Below are 19,907 nucleotides of genomic sequence, written 5' to 3'. Positions count from 1 at the left end.
GATAAAACCAGCGTGGAAATGAACAAAGGGGCTCTCCCATACTTCCACAATCCAAATACCTGTCCCCAATCGCGTCCTAAGTAGAGCTAGTATAGCACAAAGATCGAAAACAGGCTGAATATATTTCTTGTTCGCAGTGCATATGACAGTTGGAAGTATTTTATCTTCATTCTTCACTTTTTATGTCATTAATTGATTGATGTTTAATGGATTGATTGATTTTATCTGCCTTCCTGTAGCTGTATGTAACTGTGAAGTAGAGGTGGGCAAAAAAGTCAAGTTTGAATTTCAAAGAGCACATTCAACATTTATTACCTTTAACAATGATTATTTTCTTTTTCTATTCTCTGTAACCAAATTGGCATTGTGAGACACTTTCTTTTTGGCAAGTCATGATTTTACTGAATAATTTATAGATGCTATTGTGTGGGTCTTTCCAAAAATAATGAAATATGTTGCTTATTTGTAATAGATTAACATTTACTTCATTGTCTGATACTATCATGTTTTAGTGAGCGTGGTGAGATATAACCTGACCTGATTCATGTTGTCAGGCTCTTTTGTAGGACATTGCTGCAGAATTCTATCACCTGCACCTTCATGTACAGCCCGGGGGCAGACTCCTCGCCTCGCTCCCCTGGTAACTCTGGTGTTAAGTATTTTATTAGCTTCATATGAGGGAGAAAGGGAAAATCTGAATCACACCTCTGAGCTGTGAAACGGCTGACCCCTGGTACAAGTGAAAACGACCTCGTAATTCCCCAGTGGTTGTATATATAAAGTACTGCAAATTATTGTACAATGTCATTTATTTATTTGTGGATTCGGATTGTGTGCCTTGTACAGTGAATAACTACACCACGGATGATTAGAAAAAAGCAAAAGCATTTCTGAGGAGAAAAAAAGGTTCTTGGGAAGTGTAATGTTTAGTAAGTATTGAATTTGACTCGAAAAAGCCTCAGTCAGGGCCGCGGTGTTGTCCTGTATGACCATGCAAATCATCCACAATAACCTCGCCTCAATATGACTTAACCTCTTAACCCCCACCTGAACACACTTTCTCCAGTTTGGCTTTACCCAAATCTAAGAGCTTCTTGAAAAAAGTGTCGAAAATAAGACGAGACGAGAATGAAAAAGTGACAAAAAATGACAAAAGATCAAAAGTACCAATGGAAAAGTGACCAAAAAGTGGAAAAGATTTGACAAAGAACCCACAAAAATGTGAGCGTAAAAAAAAAACAAAAAAAACAATGACAACATGGCACCAACGTAAGGGAAAATATCCGTTGTAGGTCTTTCAAATGAGGCGTTACACAGGCCTATAGGCTCCAGTCGGGAAGCTTTTGTATTTGGGTGAAGCTGAACTGGAGGAAATGCACTTTGTTAAAGGAATAGGCCACCGTTTTCACATACTGAGAGATGTTCTTAGCTTAGACGAGTTCATTTGTACCTGTCTGGTCTTCACGCGTGCCCTCAGTCACGTAAACACAGCACAGACGGCGTTAGCATTTAGCCTCTCCTCCTCTCCTCTATAGCTCCAAACGAGGTGAGGATAGAAGCTACCAAGCTCTTCCACGTTTTCCCTATTTAAATATGGTTACGTGAAGTGTTACACGATAAAGTATAGTTACACAAAATTCAACAATGTGGACTTTCTAAGCGGATAAAAAGGGGAACTATATTGTAAGGCGTAATAATACCAGGAGTACTTCAACATCAGTAAAAGCAAAGTGAAGATATTTCTGCATGATTTGTGCAGATTTGGAGTATTGCTAACGGAAAAAGCATGTGTTTTCTTACCTTTTTGTCTTATTATAAATGTACAAGTTAATGTCTCTTTATTAATTCATACAAAATAATGCTGGTTCCATTGGCAGTCTGACTTCAATACAGTAAAAAACATATCCAAGTCAGCATAAATCGTCTCAGTTCAGGCACTTGAAGGCATTTTCCCAGTGTTTTACAACAGATTTAGATCTAAAATATGTTTGTTATGTACTTTAAGTGAGGGAAGAATATTGCTTTTGCACAAACCTGACAGTCTGTTCTGTTGTACCATAAAATAAGCCTCGGTCGAAGCTGTTTGGACAAACGAGCCAATAACCACTAGCCCACATTAAAAATTTAAAGGAGAGACTATAACTTCAGTCTCAAGCTGTGGAAAATGAATGTTACTTTTGAATGTAATTATGTAATGCCTCAAGATATAACTTCAGGTCACGTCACACAAAGATGTAATCCTTAATCCGTAACAGAACCATTCCAGTAATTTGTTCACCGAGTCCATTTCTCATTTTAGTTTTGACTGCGTAGACAAAAATGTAAGGTTCCTTTGCTGGCCGAGAGGCAAGAAAAGGAGACATGAGCTGCATACAAGTAGTAGAATTAATGCTCTGGAAATAAATCTGCGCTCGCTACCCCAGGACGGGAACTGTGGAGAAAGATGGAAGAGGAAGAAAGGAGAGAGACTGATAAATAAATAAAACATGCAAAAACTTACAGGTAAGTACTTTTCAAACTGTGGTGCTTGGACTTCTTCTGGTGCAAAGGGCTCTCTGCAATTTAAAGGAACAGGCCACCGTTTTTCCACACTGAGACATGTTCTTACCTGAGCTTACACAAGTTGATACGTACCTGTCTGGTCTTTGTTTGTGCCCGTGGAAGAGTATGGTAGCTTCCAACTTCACCCCCGTTTGGAGCTATAGGAACACATTGGGAGAGGCCAAATGCTAAAAACATCTTTGGTCGTTGAAAGGAGCCAGCTGGGGTGGCTCGGGCATCTGTTTCGGATGCCTCGTGGTCGCCTCCCGCGGGAGGTGTTCCAAGCATGTCCTATTGAGAGGACGCCTTGTGGAAGCCCAGGACACGCTGGGGCTTTCGCTCCGAGCTGGCCCGGTGCCGCCTCGAGGTCCCCAGAACAGCTGGAGGAGGTGTGCGTGGATCGGGAAGTCTGGGCATCTCTGCTGAGACTGTTGCCCCCACGACCCGGCCCCGGATAAAACGGAAGAAAATGGATGGATGGATGGATGGATCTTTGGTCGTTTTGCGTGACTGAGCGCACGCACAAAGACCAGACAGGTACTCATCAACTCGTCTAAGCTCAGGTAAGAACATATTTCAGCATGGAAAAACGGTAGCCTGTTCCTGTTAGACTTCATGGTTCATTTTAACCAGGATGTTTCCTTTTTGCTTCAGCTTGAGTGTTGCATTGTGATGGTCTCGTCTTGGTTATGACCTGGTAAACACCCAGTTCTGTACTGGTTTAGTTTCTCTTTCTTCTTAGTAGTACATTACCACCTTCTGTATGTCTTTGTTATATGGACTTTTCTAAAAACATGATCAAATAAAAGCATTTCCCCACAGTGTTCCTGACAGTGTCGCAATGTCGTCCATGTTATTCCATGCTTTTCCTGCACTTTTGTAGTTTATTCTGTACATATCAAGTTTGCCGACACAGCAATCCTCTTGTCAATATCATCCACCCTGTTGCTGCGTCCAAAACCCTGTCAATCCTTCCTAACTTTAATTGAAGACTCAACAATAAATGCAAGATAACGTAATGTTTGATTATTAGATGCTATATTAATTATTAACACTATTTAATTTGCATCTAGTCCTTTTACAAACGCTAGCTTCTTCCACTCCTACTATTGTTGTACAAAACAGCATTCACTATGTATTGATTAAAATTAAAACCTACCAGTTTTTACCAATCAAAGGTCTTTTCACATCAAGGTACTGCTTCTTTCTCGTGAGGTTTAATAAAAAGGAATATTGGATTTTATATTGGAAGTATAATGTACATGCTTTATAATCAAGACTAGAAATGGAGTTAGGACGTTTGGTGCTGCAACAGCGCCACTTAGAGGCTAAAATGGGAACAAGCACTTGCAATTACATACATAGAAAAAAGAGCCTTACTTATAAAAGAAACATTTTATTTCAATTTCAGAATATGTTCAACCAGCAGCAACTGATTTAGTCCGCTATAACTATTACAAAATTATTCAGTATATCCCAACAGAAGCAATTGATCATCAACACCCCCAATAAATATTAGTAAAAAAGTTACGGGTCCACATCTTTCCTTCACTTGCATTTGTAGGTGAGCTGCTTCCGATGGTAATGGATCCAAACAGGGGCCGCAATGAGTCCGGTCAGAAAACCGAATGTGGCGCCAAAACTACAGGACACTGGCCACATCTGAAAGAGGAAAAAATGTTGATTGTTTATGAGCTTAAAATTGGACAAACACATTGTGAATAAGGCCGTACATCTCTGAAAACATTTGCCTTTTGAGTAAATTCCTTATGGACAGATAAAAAGTAAGAGCTTAGATGAAAATATGTGGGATTTTGCACTAATAACATTGAACTGTAGAGCTAAAGAATTGAAAGCAGGGGTTATACAGGTAGCTGCAAGTTAGATTTCTTTGATTTTTATTCCCAAATACTATATTCTTAATCCTTTAACACACACAAAATCTGTGCAATATTTAATCGACAGAAGAGTGAGGAGAAATATCAATATCCAAAAGCAAATAAGATACAACAGGCAACTTTTGAGAAGAGTGTAAAATTTCAGCCAAAACTGCTACTGAATGTGTTTTAGCCAATATTATTGTTTTTCTGACTAAATATTGCAATATAAATGTTATTATTTTGCAAGAAATGCAGATTTAACGCTGCAAGTGAAGTAAGTATTCCAATTAGAGCCTTTTTAGTGATATTAAAGCCTTAATTTTGGCATAATTTGAAACCCTGTGGAAACATTGTGGATGCAGGCCACAATTTGATAACCTACTTAGATTAATGATTCAATTACAACTCTGTTTACCCAATGCTTTTAAAACTATAATTACCGTTTTTGCCAGTAGCCACGGAATTGAATTATGCAAAAACTGAATCAAGTGAATCAAAGTCCAGGCAATTTTCAGCTGGGATGATATTGCGTTTGTTAATTACTGCTTAATTCTTAAATGGGGAAAAGGCATACCTGTTACGCAATGGATGATTACAGCTATTTGCAAAGGATGTTGGAGCTTTTTCATTTCAATTCTCTATGATGAAGCCACATGGAAAAGAAAATGCTGGGACCAAGCTGCTTCGGGGCATTGCGACCTCAGTAACTGTGGCGTGGCACAAAATCTTTTCTGCCGACTCTGAGTGAGGATGGATCATTGCTGGATGATATAGTTCTTTCTTGTTCAAACAACACATTTCATCTTTTCGTCTGTCCTACTTTTAATCAACACCAAAGTTCTATCTGCCTCCTTTTAACTTAATGTGAAGGTTAGACTGTATAGATTGGATTTAGTAGTTTTCTTTACACTCAGAATAAGAACTACATAGAGGCACGATGAATGCAACGGCAGAACAAGGGCAGAAAGTCTGACCTTGACCTCTTTAGTTCTTCGCAGGAAACTATTTGACAATTTATTTGTAAAGTATCTGCCATATTTTATCAGATTTGTAAGCTTTGTATGCATTAAACAATACGGGCCTATTTCAAGATCTGTGTTTAACCGTGGTGACAATTGGTTTCTCCTCTCTTAGGACTGTTCGACTCACAGAGGCTTAAAAGCAGCAGTTTGGTTCCTATGGGAGCGTAATAATGGATTACGCAAAAACTATCTTCGAGTCCAAGTTTCACTCATTTGGATTTCATGTTTGCAAGAATTGGATGGCTAGGTTTAAATGATGATTGAATTGTATTTCATATCCATCTTTTGCTCTATTTGTGGTCTGCGCTCTGTAAATGAGCTACTACTATTTGTGGTCTCGTCTCACCTGCCAGGGCCTGTCCCAGTCCAGTGGAATGGGAAACGCTCCCAACCAGGCTCCTACTAATGTACAGGCTACAGTGATTTGCAAACAGGTGTCCCACACTGACATAGCTCTGGAAACATAAAGAAAGGACCAGGTGAATTGTGAAGGAAAACTTGTTTTTACCCTAAAATAAGCGTAGCACCGGCATCTGGGCATAACTAATCTACAAACTAATAGCAGAAACATAGATACAGTATTTACCCGTGTCGACTGAAGACCCGTATCCAGGCCTGCACATTCGGACCAAGGACACAGAGGCACCTCAGGGTGGTGAGAGAAGTCAGCAGCACAGCCAGGGAAAATGTTTCTAATGCAAAGCTATAGAGAAATGAAATAACAGCTTTGGTTAAGAGATCTGTAATTGTGTAAATAGTCATCCACTGAATTCAAATGGCTGCAACTTTTCATGCTCACTCGATAAGGGGCGCTCCGTAGAGGACGAGCACTGTGTGGAAGAAGAGGCACGACAGGAAGAAATACAGGCAGGAGCGCAACAACCGGGACAGCTGAGGGGGAAAGGGGAGAAAATTGTTAAATACTTTTCATAGTAATTGGGGTGTACTAAAACATTCACAGTAGTACAGCGGTTAGCGCTCGTGCTTCACAGCAAGAAGGTCCGGGTTCGATTCCCCCCTGGACTGGGCCTTTCTGTGTGGAGTTTGCATGTTCTCCCTGTGTTTGCGTAGGTTTCCTCCGGGCACTCCGGTTTCCCCTACCTCTAAAAACATGTACAATAGGCCAGGATGAATGATGTCTGTGTGTGAATGATGGTGGTGGTCAGAGTTGGTGCAGATGTCTGTCAGTCTGGTAATATCTTGTAATGGTAAATCTCGTGAGGTATTCTGAGTCAGTAGTACCACTCCTTGATTACTACTACCATAGATACTTAACAAATCCTTGTTCTTTGACATATTTATTGTAATGAGCTCTACAAATTAACTTGCCTGGCCACTTATTTATTTATTACTTATTACTCACAAAGGGAAGACGAAGCACATTTCATAGTACTGTCTCTCATACAATTCCCCTTTCTATTTGACGTGTACGATATAATAGCCCACTACAAAATAAAATTCCATTATTTGTTTTACTGTGCACCTTGTATCCGATCGTGTGTTTCTTGGTCGGCCTCGGTGTGACTCCCAGGAGCCAGAAGACGGCGGCGCTGACCCCGGTGACCGCTGTGGACACGGAGTAGATCCACAGCAGGTGAGTCCCGTATACCGAGAACCCCGAGACCAGGGCAGCGGGCAGCACCGTAGCCAAGAGGACCGAGGCCGCGAGGATGGCGTGGCAAGACCCCATGGCTCGGATCTCCCGGTCCCACATGGTGACGAAAGTGTTTATCTACAGGATTAGATTGATAGAATAACAAAAAAATGTAAGATCTAAAGCAGAATTTAACTCATACACGAAGAGAGAAGGTGTGCTGCTCCATCGCTAAGCCCGGCTATTTCCGTAAACACAAGGGCAACGGGAGCACTTCCTGTAAACCTTTCACAATAAAATGACAAAGTTTGTGTAGATAAAATGTGTATGATTTTAACCAAGTAAAAGTAAAATATATTCTACCCACTAAATAATAATAATAATAATAATAATAATAATAATAATAATAATAATAATAATAATAATAATAATAAAAATAATAATAATAATAATAATAATAATAATAATAATAATAATAATAATAATAATAATAATAATAATAATAATAATAATAATAATAATAATAATAATAATAATAATAATAATAATAATAATAATAATAATAATAATAATAATAATAATAATAATAATAATAATAATAATAATAATAATAAAGTAATGGGCTATATGCACAGTGACCCCACGTGATTTCCGCCTGGACAGTCAGCCAGAGGCTGTCCTTCCTGTCTGTCATCTCTTCCCATTAAAAATTAGCAGGTCCCACAGAAATGAAGCAATAGCTTAAGATTTGGTAAAGGACAGCGAGTAAAAGTTCGGATGTGGCTGGAGCAGGTTAAAAAATATTACGTGAGACGCAACGACTTCACTGGAGGAAACTCCGTGTTCATAACGGTGGATGTTTTTGTCTTGAAGCTAACGCGGCTAACAAAATAAAAAATAAAACTAGCGCAAAGTTTTGAACGAGCCTGCGCAAAAAAGAATCGTCCTGTTAGTAGTTTAAATAATATTTACTTGTTTACATGTTATATTATCATTTTTCAACACTAGCCTTTAGCTCTAAGATAAAAGCTCCGCCCTTACGACAGCTGGCGTTTCCTTTGGGTGCTGGATTCACAGCGGACATGATGTTTGTAATACGTTGCTTTGACTGTCCATCAGTAACTCGTTGTCCTTAACCAGATCCTGAGCTATCGCTATTTTTGTGTGGGAACCTGCTAATTGTGAACGTAAACGACCAGCGACAGGAAGTGCTGCGTCTGGCTGACTGTCCAGGAAGACGTCACGTGGGGAAACTGTGCATATAGCCCATTCGTTTTTACTAGCGTGTACATGATTTAGACGTTTTATTTTTTATTGTGCAACAAAATAATAAAGGAATTTGTTGGTTTACGGTCTAAAACTTGATGGACAGTTTTTATCCAATCATGAGGCAGTATTTTTGATTGACTGTCAATTCATCCAATGGCAGTCGTGGAAAAAGAATGACGTTTTTAAGAAAGGCGGAAACAGCGCCGGAAGTTTACAAAAATCACCTCAGAGCTAGCATTTTCCAAGCTAATATTTCCTTGTTGATTTGCTCCTTTAATACTCTAAAGAAGCTTAAAGATGGTTTGCGAGAAATGTACGTATAGCAACCCTGGGAAATGTGTTTGTTTTTTAACATAAATGTGGACGTTTTTGACCAATATTTTGCCAACTACGCAACTACTAGGCTATGCTAACTAGCTGCTGCCCTATGTTTTCTTTTACGTTGTGGAGCAAAAATACTTTTATACCTAGTCTAACGAATGGTTGATTTTGTTATAGGTGAGAAGAAGCTGGGAAAGGTCATTACTCCCGATACATGGAAGGATGGAGCCCGTAATACAACAGGTAAAACGACAACAATGTTAGCAACTCTGTTTGTTTTGATATGTGACACGTTATTAATGCTGTAATTACAGTTCTCTATGTACAAACATGGAACTGCTTACTATGCTCTTTGATTTGATAATCCATGTACATAATGTGACAATAGTACCTTTCTGATCTGATCATCGCAAGTAATTATTTGACTATTTTGATTGTGTTTTCTTTTCTATTTGCACTTGACCTTGTTTTGCAATTTCCAACAATAAATTACAATAACCACATTTCTTTTCATATTTCAGAGAGCGGGGGTCGTAGGCTCAATGAAAACAAGCTCCTCACATCAAAGAAAGCCAGGTAACCTAATGTTATGCATTTAACATTTTTGTTTGTTGTTGTTTTTGTTTTATTTATGTAATTTTTTACTTGTCATGTAGATTTGATCCATACAGTAAGTCAGGCTTTGCCATCTGCCGGATCTGTAAGAGCTCCGTCCATCAGTCTGGATCACACTACTGTCAGGGCTGTGCCTACAAGAAGGGTAAGAAATAAAACATGCTTCAGATTTTTTTTTACAAAAGTTATAAGAGATTCTATATGGATGTAGGATAGAAATATGATATTGCAAACTACAATAAAAAAATCAGGTATAATAAAAAAAAAATCCCATTGTAAGATGTCTCCATTTTGTCTTGGACACAGTTTATTGTACATTTTAACATTCTTCTATTCTGTAGCTCTCTACATTATCTTGCATTTTACGGCATTACAGTCCAATATGAAGTCATAAGGTAAAATGTTTCACACCAAGTACATGGCAATTTATCTTTAAAATCTTAATCTGTATCTAGTTTTGCATTCAGACCTTTTTATTTTCTTACATCTTATGTGCATTAAAGTCACCTATTTCAAACAAATCCTCTTCTATTGATTGCCATATTAGCAGGAAGGCTGGAATGCGATCTCAGAAATGCTAATGCTCTATGTTTCTTTTCAGGAATTTGTGCAATGTGCGGCAAGAAGGTTTTGGACACCAAGAACTACAAACAGACGTCAGTGTGAGGGAGCCAATCTGCTTGGACTGGATACAACATGTTGGAGAGAAACATGTGCTTAGGCTGCATTTTCCCACAATGGCTCAATAATAGTTGCCCTTGCTGGAGATTTTCCCTTGATTAGGCCTATCTCTGTTTTGTGTCTGAAAAATGTTCAAGCCTCTGTAAATTGCTGCAGTTCCTTAGGCAAAGCACTGTTGTTGTCTCTTAAAATCCATTGAAATGGCACTTCCTTGAGGCCAATCCGATTAACATGATGTGTACATTTGACATTTTTGAACCTTGTAAAGATATTTTTTTGCTCTTGAATTGATTTCTGTGTTATATAGTTTTTATTTTGAATGAATAAACCATTATGACGACTGTATTGAGTTGTTTATGCCTAATTTTAGTTGCTTACGTCAATTAATCCTCATTCACTCAGTGTGCTTGGAGTAATAGGTTTACCCCTGGATATTGCGTACAATCGTGGCAGCCCCTCGGAAAAAAGGTCAAAGTTCATGGTATTTGATATTCGAAAGGCCTCGTTTTGCCCCAGGGCTTGAGCTGCACATGCACAACACAGGGTTTTTTTAAATTATATTACTGATTTAGAACGTCACGGGTTGGTGCAGGTGATGTAAGCTACTTATTTAACAGCACTGGGGTATGTTTGTGTGTGTGTGTGGGGGGTTGAGCAGCACAGTTCGCATTAGGACCACTCACCTACTAAAACACTTTTCTCATAGGATCTGGTTTTGCAGATTCATTGGCACATTTCTTTTTATATATATTGACATAGTTTTCCTTTTAAATGATGACAGCTTTCACTTAAATGATCAATTCCCAAATTAATTTTTAACAACAAAGTTGGGATGTCTAAAATATTGACATGATCATTGTGAAAGGACAATGCAGTGATTTCAAATTAAAAGCATAGCTTGATTTGGACATAAACGTCAGGCATCAAAACAAGTGATAAAAACTGTTATTGTGCATTATGAATCATATTGTTAATCAGATTTGACTTGATTTTTTAGCCTTTAGTCTACTGTCGCATATCACTTAAAAAATACTTTATTTTGAAGCATTGCTTCATCAGTCAAAACATTTCCAAAAAATTGTTCTTTGTTGTATTTTTTGGGCTGTAAAAAATGTGAAATATCCAAGAGTGAGTATTGAAAATACACTTTATATCAAACGCCAAATATCCAACTAATTCTTCATGCTAGTAGTCACTAACTTTTGGCTATAGGTAAGTATTCTATTCATACATCAATCCAGTATTTGTCGTTGTTGTAATCCCACTTGGTTTACTAAGGTAGTGGTGCATAGAAGTCAAATTTAGTTTCAACATTTTTTTGTTCTACTTTGTCATTTATGTTTTGAATCAATTCTTTCTTTTAGTGTTTATTATGTGGTTCCCCTGAAATCACCTTCAGGTCTCCAGGTTTGTTTTACTGCTGTGTTATATAAGCGCACGTGCGGTCGAAGATTTGTTTGCTCTGAGTAAACTCAAAATCAGGAGATATGACAGCAACAACAACAAAAACTACACGTTATTGAATGGTCCATGTTGGTTTATTTGTGGTCGAAAGAAAAACAGTGTGGATGTGGGTGTGGAAGAAGAAGATCCAATATATTTATAATGAAACTATAGTGAATGCTGGTTAGAATAGAAGAAAGAATACCCATCTCACTTGGTTGTAAAATAGGCTCAATTTGACTATCAGTCCTTCTACTATGCATTCTTTTGAATTGAAAAGGCTCAAGAGTTTACATGTCGACTCTTAATAAAAAGAAGTTTTGATCGAGTTTCTCTATAATACATTTTGTCTCCTATAGGGGCCTGTTACTGGTGTGGCATTGAGCTAATATAGAATGGCACCAGGACCATTAAAATTCAAAGATTTTATTTGTCAATTCATTTCCAAATGAATCGAAATAGTTCATTCTCTCGTCCTTGGTGTGGAGCAGGGGCTGGGGGGAGAGGGGTGGAAGCAGAGGGAGGACAGGGAAGGGATGGAGTTCAGCTTCCTGGCAACCTGGTGTATGAAACTGTTCTTCAGTTGACTGGAACTGGCCTGTGGATTCCGCAGTCTCCTCCCTGAAGGCATTACCTTGAGGAGACTGTGTGATGGTGCGAAGGGTCCCTGGTGATTCTGATGGCTTTGCGGGTGAGATGGTTGGAGTACAGGTCCTTAATAGAGGGGAGAGGGGCGCCGCAGATCTTCTCCACTGCTCTCACGATGCGCTGGAGGAGGAGGAGGAGGAGGAGTCTGGTGCCGTGCCACACAGTGATGGAGCTGGTCAGAATGCTTTCTATCGTCCCTCTGTAGAAGTTGCACATAACGGAGGCTGGGACTCTGGCTCTTCTCAACTTGCGAAGAAAGTAGAGACACTGATAACTTTTCCTGACCAGTGATGCAATGTGCATGGGCCTCGGTTATGCGCACACCCAGAAGCTAAAGTGCCGGTCACCCTCTCCACAGCAGCACCGTTGATTGTTAAAGGAGCATGCTGGACCCGCGCTCTTCGAAAGTCCACAATGATCTCTTTTGTCGTCCCCACATTTAGAGAGAGATTGTTCTGTCTGTACCACATGGCCCGACTGCTCACCTCACACAAGTAGTTTGACTCGTCTCTGTTGTGTCGTCTGCAAACTTGATGGAGAGAACTGAACTGAACTCATGTCCAATCAGACCATAAAAACCAGACAAGTGGAAACATTTCAAGTTATTACTTTATTCAATCAAATCTCTACGCTTGATCTCGATCACTTGTGCAAGCCACTTATTTTCATGTCGTTTTGATTTCAGAAATGAGCTTTACAGTTACAGTTCATCTTCAAAATGTCACACAGTAGGCTATATTACAATGACCATAAAAACCTTGTGAGTGAAAACAAAAAAACAAACAAAAAAACATTGAAAAAGCACCAGTTTTGAATTCCCTATTACAATAAGGAAGGAATGAAGATGTGACACAAACGTAATGTTTTAAGGCTGTACAACGTGGACTCAAGGCACCAATTTTTATTTCACAGTGATTTAAAAACGCCCTCCAGAATGGCTCCAATCCTACATCGGAGATCTGCATCATGGCATCAGCTCTTTAGATGAAAAGGATCCTTCATGTATGGGACGATGTGTGTAACAATTGACACAAGATGTATTAAAGTACAGTATAATAGGGCGACATGTATGGAGGATCCGTCCAGAGCTGCCTCACAGCGGAGGAGGGAGAAGTGAGTGCTGTGATGGGGCGGCTTCAGGCCCGCTGTGTCAGGGTGAGGAACTCCTCCCTCGTCCGTGGGTCCTCCAGGTAGACGCCCAGCATGGTACTGGTCACTGTGCGGCTGTTGATCTTCTGCACACCACGCATCACCATACACATGTGCCTGCAAATGACACGCAAGTCTGGTTAGAGATGTAAAACAGCTGGACGATATCGCAAAAAATATCGAATCGGGAACAATCGCGATGAGATTGAAATGACGAGAGAGAACGCTAGGCCAACAAATATAAAACAACCACACTGTAAACAAAGAATAGCATAAACATCACACTTATGTTTGAGAACAATTGACTCTGTGCATAACTTCAAATCACAACAACGCCGCCCAAGAAGTGACTTCCTGTTTCGATCCAGCACGCCAAAATAAAAGCACCATCTTATTCATTTGTTCAACTTTTCTTCTGCCTAACTATTAACAGACAAAACACTTAAAATGTGTGTATTTAGTTATATTGTTTTAATGTTGCAAGTACCTGCTAAACTATTCAATGAGACGAGCTGTGTGCTTTTATTTTGGCGTGCTGAGTGAAACAGGAAGTCACCTCTTGGGCAGCGTTGTTATGATTTGAAGTTAAGCACAGCGTCTTAAGTTAATTGACTCTGTGCATAACTTCAAAATCATAACAACGCCGCCCAAGAAGTGACTTCCTGCTTCAATCCAGCCCACCAAAATAAAAGCACACAGCTCGTCTCATTGATTAGTTCAGCACTTGCAACATTAAAAGAATATAATTAAATACACACATTTTAAACGTTTTGTCTGTTAATAGCTAGGCAAAAATAAAAGTTGAACAAATGAATAAGATGGTGCTTTTATTTTGGTGCGCTGGATCGAAACAGGAAGTCACTTCTTGTGCGATAAGATAGGATAAGATATGGATTGAAGTTTCAATGGAGAAATTAACTTGTTGCATACTGCTCTTAGAAACACTCAGGGCGTGCAAATTGGCAGAAAATGTGAGAAAAATAACATAAAAAAGATTAAATAGTAACATAGTGGTATCTTATGTACAATGGCTACCAAGTTATGATTTGAAGTTCTGCACAGCGTCTACAGTTAATTGTCAAAAGTATTTATTTTACTCACGATGCTTCAATGACCACAGCCACCCCTAAAGGCTGCAGAGCCTCTGAAATCCCCATTGCGATCTGCTTGGTAAGTCGCTCTTGCACTAAAGGGGAAAAAACACAAAAATCCCACACCATTAAATTTATGACCATTTAGGGCTTTTTTTTCAAGCTGTGTCAAAACAAGAATAAAAGAAAACTAAATCTCACTTCAAATTATTACCGGTCCTCATCTAAGGAAACATTATGTAGTGCAGCCTAAGGTAGTCTTAGTGTATGGGTGTTTGGACATGCCCAAGACGTACTTCTGGACAATGATTTGAAATATAGATACAGTGTGAAGGCTCAGCATCAGTTCAATAAGGCAGTGAAATAATTAACATCACATAACGTGTCAAATCATTTATTCTAACCATAATTATTTGTTGCTAACGTAGGTGTTAAACCAAGGCATAAACCAGGATTAAACCGGAAAGTAATATATCATTTTTGAACCGTGTGCAAAACAACAAATGGATAAATCAGACTGAGCAGTTAGTGTTCTAAAGAGGGTCCAGAGTTCAATTCCTGGACTGTGAGGAGTTTGTATGTTCGTATGTTCTCCCAGTGTCTGAGTGGATTTGCTCTGGGTGCACAATAAACAAAGCATGCACAATAGGTTAATCCTCCAGTCAGGTGATTCTAATCCTAGCTCAACACATGGAGATGGACCCCAATGCCCCTGGTGGGTCGCCCCAGAGGCATCGAAGGGGCTGACCCAGGTTTGTTTGGATAAACATAACTACGTAGTATGTTTAAATTACCTACTTTTAAGGTATTTTAAGCTTGACCAGAGTGTAAAAAAAATCTGTACTTTGACTCTTCAAATATTAGGTTGCGCTAATATACTGTCCTGTAGTGAACTCACTGTATGTTAATAACTTGTACTTTGGCTACACAGACAAAACTGTGTCAGATCAACTCACAGATAATCTTTGTATTATTCTTATTATGTTTACATGTACAGCGTATTCCAAAAATAAACATTGTGGAGCTGGGAGAGTTCTTGATTAATGATGCCATTTTGCAAGATTACTATTTATTACTCAACCTTGGTTTCCTCTTATCTTCAGAGCATGAAACTATCTTCAAAAATCTATTCATCCCTCAGTTACATCCAATCTTGGCAACATGTGGCCTTTTCCTCTCACCTTGCAGTCTGCGGCTGTAGATCTCCACAATCCTACAAAAACAAATAAGATCAAGGTTTATTCCACTGTATTTGCTTTAATCATTAATCGAAAGTTTTAGACCGAACACGACCACGTCGAACGTACAAAAAGCAAATTATTAACAGGGCTTGGTCTGCAAGTTTGTCCAAAAACCCATCAACCCGCCTGTTGCTTTTGTGCTGTGAGTTTAGGGTGATATTTTAGTAAAGAAAGGCGGAAACGTAGCGGTGGTAGTAGGTCATTCCCACAGTTGTGAGGGGAGTTTTTCTCATGATGAAGTTTGGACTCGTGTGACTAGATGAAGGCTGCGGGATCAGACTTAAGCCTCCAGGTCAATGCACTGAAATAACAGAAGAACGCATTCGACTGGGAGTAACTGCGCAGGCATTTACAGCAGAGAGGCTAACGCGGGGTCGGGCTAGTTTAGAGACTTTTCAACGCTCAAAAACAGTTCAAATACAAGAGATGTTAATGCTTCTTAGTATATTGACTTTCGGCCTTAGAAAATCGGCACAGGCCAAGGCCATGTTTATACATTTTTTTCCCGTAAGCTACTTATACTTATACAATATAGACCTGCTGATTTAGGAGGAGTGCGTGCAGGAGACTTAGTGGTAATGTTTAGAGCTAACATTAGAGCAAATATGTCAACACAAGGAAAGACATTTGCAATTTGTGATTGAATGCTGCAGAGTTAGCTACATTATACAAGCTCAAATCCACTCTTTGCTTTCACTCCTGTTTTGTAAAGTAAGTTCATTGTTTCTGCTTGTTTGTGGTATAACTAGGATAAGAGGTGTTGAAATCAAGGTAAAGATTTCAACATCTCTAATTCTATAGTGTCTGACTGTCTGACTACATGAACCTTAAGAGTTAAGTTTTGTTCAGTGTTTTGCGTTAAAAGTGTGCACATGGGGCCGTTCTCAATTCATTTCTGCATCGCAAATACAATACCTCGCCAGTTTGCTGAGTCCCACCACTTTTTTGTTGGGGATGTATCCGATGTGAACCTAAAGAGGGTCGAGAGGAGCAAAAACGTGAATCAGTTCAGGCGCTTGTACAAATACAACCTCTCCGGGCAGCTCAGGGCAGTGACTTCTACATGAGGAGGCTTGCATAAGAACTGGGATCGATATAACTGGATATCCAATGTGAAATACCCAACTACAATGCTACACTTAGGCATAAAAAACAAAAATAAAACAAACAGATGCCCCTGAATAGCATAGTTGAATAAGAATAAGTGGTCAATACAGTTGTAGGATGTCACATAGATGTTTTCGTCTATTTTTAAGTCTTCAGTGTGAGACTTTTTAACCGGTTGGTACAATGGAAGGCAGATAAATGCTACGTTTGACAATAATATGTCACTCTTAATAGTTATAATAATAATAATAATGGTCTACATTTGTGTCACATTCTACTTTTTATTCACTCCACAGCTCCACAGCTAGCCCAGCTTCCTGTGACCACCACCACTCACTTACACACCATGTTCAAACACTGTCAGTGGGTAAAGTGTCTTGCCCATCGACACAACAACAGACTGCACTTGTCAGAGCTGAGATTCAGATCTTATGACCTATTGATAAGTGGACAAATGCTCACACTGAGTCATTGTCGTTGTTTGAGGTACGTTTGAGGTAGGATGTTTCAATATCTGCCTTGTATAATGCTATCCAGGGCCGTTAACAGGGAGGGGGATCCAGGTAAGTTACCCCACACACCCCAGGACCAGCGATAGGAGTCCATGTTCAATATGAAATATTAGAAAATGGGAGACATGTGAAGCCTTCTTGCCCAGGGACCGGGCACTTCAATGATATTAAGGTATACTTAGGGAAACTTGTTTTCTGCATTTGACCATCTGTCAATGTCGCTGGGGCAACCTGTAGGAGCAGCAGGCGCCCGGGGACTCATCTCCAGATGTGGAGTCAGGCTAATAGTCAGAATCACCTAGTTGAAGGGGATTGAACCTGGGGCCTTCTAGTTGTGAAGCACGAGCGCAAACCGCTGCCGCCCATTTGACATCCCTATGCAATCTATCATGCCTTGGGCAAAAGATTCATTTACCGACTTTACCACATTTTAAACAAAAATGCAATTCAAACGTTTAATGCAAAAGAAGCTTTAATAACCTTCTAATAAAAGATACTTTTGATCATGGGCCATAAGACTTCAAGGAAGATCTAAATTACGCTTTTATGTTACATTGGTTGTGTGCAGAAGTGAAATTGTTGACTAATACAATAAAAAGTCTTACCCTGCCAAAGAAAGGCACCAGGTGATGCTCGCAGAGGGAAAACATGTCTATGTCCTTCACAATCACCATCTCGTTGTGATCCTCATCAAAAATGGCATCATTTAGGATGTCTGCAAAACAAACAGGTCCATAAATCGATCTGCTCAAACGACAAGGGCTCCGCTCAAGTCATGGACACTGTAAATAGGAATTAGAGGGATCAATGGAGGTGATTGTTTCCTTTCACGCTGCTCATTCAACCTATGGGGAGGTTTGAGGAGCAACTATGGGCCTTAAATGAGGCCCCTCTAGAAACAGCACCTTATCTTGTGAAAAGAAATCCAACCCGCAACTTCCCAATCACTCTTCATGTTTCTCAATGTTTTTACATTTACTCAAGTCAAGTACATAAACAAACTGCACTTCTTGGTGTACTTTTATTACAGTACTTCTTGCTTCTCCTTTAGTGTTATTTTGAAGTAACAGTCTTACTTGAGTAAAACATTTGGATACTCTTTCCCCAGAGAGTAAAGCTGTCAGTGACTCAAGTTCGGAAACACTTTATTTTACGCCACCCTTTATACATTGAACCTGCCAAATTTAGTACAATGTAATGTGAAGCAAGGTGTAATAACTTGTACCTGTTTGTTACATACACAATAGAATCATTTGTATTCGTAGTTTGAAGGTACATAATGTAATAAGACATAAGACCCCAACTCTAACCTTTAAGCCCTTTAAGCCCTAACCCTAAGTGATTGGGAGGTTGCGGGTTGAATTCCTTTTAACAAGCAATACAATAGGGGCATTTGTTCTGTTACTAGAGGGGCCTCATCTAATGCCATAGTTGCTCCCCAAAGGTTAATACATTTTATTCCATTGTTTATCTACTACATACACGTTATTGTAGATTGTTAGAAAGCAGATTACAATGCACTAAATTTAGTTTGGTACAATATATCAGGGTAGTGTATAATAAAGTGTGTTGTTTTTTCCGCTTGTTGGATTACAACACCAAAACATCCGGACTTTTACCCTTTGGAGGACTGGCAGTGAGCCTATACTGAAGTTTCATTTCGACCACTTGCTTTTTAACTTCAACTTGAGTAAAAAACTAATTTTCACTGCCTTTTTACTTTGACATGACTTTGACATTACAGAAACGTTAGCCTACATGAGTAAATATTTTTGCTTACTCTTTTTGCCCATGGACTGGACTAAAAGTGGCAGGGATACCACCACTTTGAGCTTGATCTGGTCGTGTCGCCCAGAAATAGGTATTTGCATAAGGTCATAGAATAGTATAGCCTTGGTACCATAATCCTGACAAGCATCCTCCGACTCCCCCCGTCTCTCTTACCAGAGGCGAACCAGTCCCACCCCGATCATGACTCACCGTCGATGGTCTCGTGGTAGCCCTTGGTGAGGAACTGCATGGCCTTAGCGGCTCGCAGCGGGGTCCGGAGCAGCCCCTCTCGGTGCGCGTCCTCCCCGAGCTCCCGGAGGATGCACGTGTACGCCGCCTCGATGGCCGGCAGACGGGACTTGTCCTCGTCATCCTTGCGGGACGTCTCGTGCTTGCGGTGCACGGCGGACTTCTTGGTGTCGATGATGAGGTCGCTGAAGCTGTTGTTGAGGTGGAACTCCTCCACAGCCACGTCGTTGCCGTTGCAGTGTCCGTTCATCGCGTCGTCGTGCGTTTGGAGCGGATTGTGACAAGAAGAGAGAGAGAGATAGAGAGAGGGAGAGAGAGGGAGAGAGAGATGGGTCCTGTTGCGCGCACGATACGAGTTGGGAGGAAGATGCTGAGTGCTGCTCTCACCGAGTGTCCACACCGCCTTTTTATAGCGCGCGCAGCCGCTTCATGCGCACCGGCGTCCCATTGGCCACGGCGCGCACTACGTCAAAGCCCGTCGTTTCGTCCCCGTGGCTGGATGTCATCAGAGTCCGAGCCGTGGACGCGTGATCTGGAGACATTTCTCGCCACTTTGCCGCTCGGGTGTTGCCCTTGGCGTGCTCCACAGTTTCTACGAAAGATGTGTCCTCGTGGAGCTACACGTAGGAAGGTCTTGCTTGTATAACGTGACATTCTTTATCTTTAAAATGCGTAACTTCTTTCAATAAAGTTGGAGTAAAATCACTTTTGTAAGTTGTAGGTCCCCCAAAAGCGCGAAAAAATGTTGCTTGGTGCATTGTTTGGCTGAATGCG

General features: G+C 40.1%; 3 protein-coding genes across 3 annotated transcripts; 1 reads left to right on the top strand and 2 right to left on the bottom strand.

Moving 5' to 3' along the window:
• Positions 1 to 3,940: 3,940 nt before the first annotated feature.
• pigf (phosphatidylinositol glycan anchor biosynthesis, class F) lies at positions 3,941 to 7,291 on the bottom strand. Its single transcript, XM_079577001.1, has 5 exons — positions 6,927 to 7,291; positions 6,243 to 6,334; positions 6,030 to 6,146; positions 5,790 to 5,898; positions 3,941 to 4,203 (listed from the first exon to the last, which is right to left on the bottom strand). Exons 1-5 carry the CDS (start codon positions 7,155 to 7,157, stop codon positions 4,090 to 4,092), a joined length of 663 nt encoding a protein of 220 aa, XP_079433127.1. The 5' UTR covers positions 7,158 to 7,291; the 3' UTR covers positions 3,941 to 4,089.
• Positions 7,292 to 8,492: 1,201 nt separating this feature from the next.
• cript (cysteine-rich PDZ-binding protein) lies at positions 8,493 to 10,262 on the top strand. The gene is made up of 5 exons (XM_079577827.1): positions 8,493 to 8,619; positions 8,805 to 8,870; positions 9,149 to 9,203; positions 9,284 to 9,387; positions 9,844 to 10,262. The coding sequence occupies exons 1-5, from the start codon at positions 8,604 to 8,606 to the stop codon at positions 9,906 to 9,908; spliced, it is 306 nt and encodes a 101-aa protein (XP_079433953.1). The 5' UTR covers positions 8,493 to 8,603; the 3' UTR covers positions 9,909 to 10,262.
• Positions 10,263 to 12,821: 2,559 nt separating this feature from the next.
• gch2 (GTP cyclohydrolase 2) lies at positions 12,822 to 19,492 on the bottom strand. The gene is made up of 6 exons (XM_079577283.1): positions 19,095 to 19,492; positions 17,720 to 17,829; positions 16,411 to 16,466; positions 15,436 to 15,467; positions 14,265 to 14,349; positions 12,822 to 13,280 (listed from the first exon to the last, which is right to left on the bottom strand). The coding sequence occupies exons 1-6, from the start codon at positions 19,381 to 19,383 to the stop codon at positions 13,151 to 13,153; spliced, it is 702 nt and encodes a 233-aa protein (XP_079433409.1). The 5' UTR covers positions 19,384 to 19,492; the 3' UTR covers positions 12,822 to 13,150.
• Positions 19,493 to 19,907: the final 415 nt, after the last annotated feature.

Source organism: Gobius niger (assembly GCF_951799975.1).
Source record: "Gobius niger genome assembly, chromosome: 19".
NCBI lineage: Eukaryota > Metazoa > Chordata > Actinopteri > Gobiiformes > Gobiidae > Gobius > Gobius niger.
This window is presented reverse-complemented; position numbering and strand designations above follow the sequence as displayed.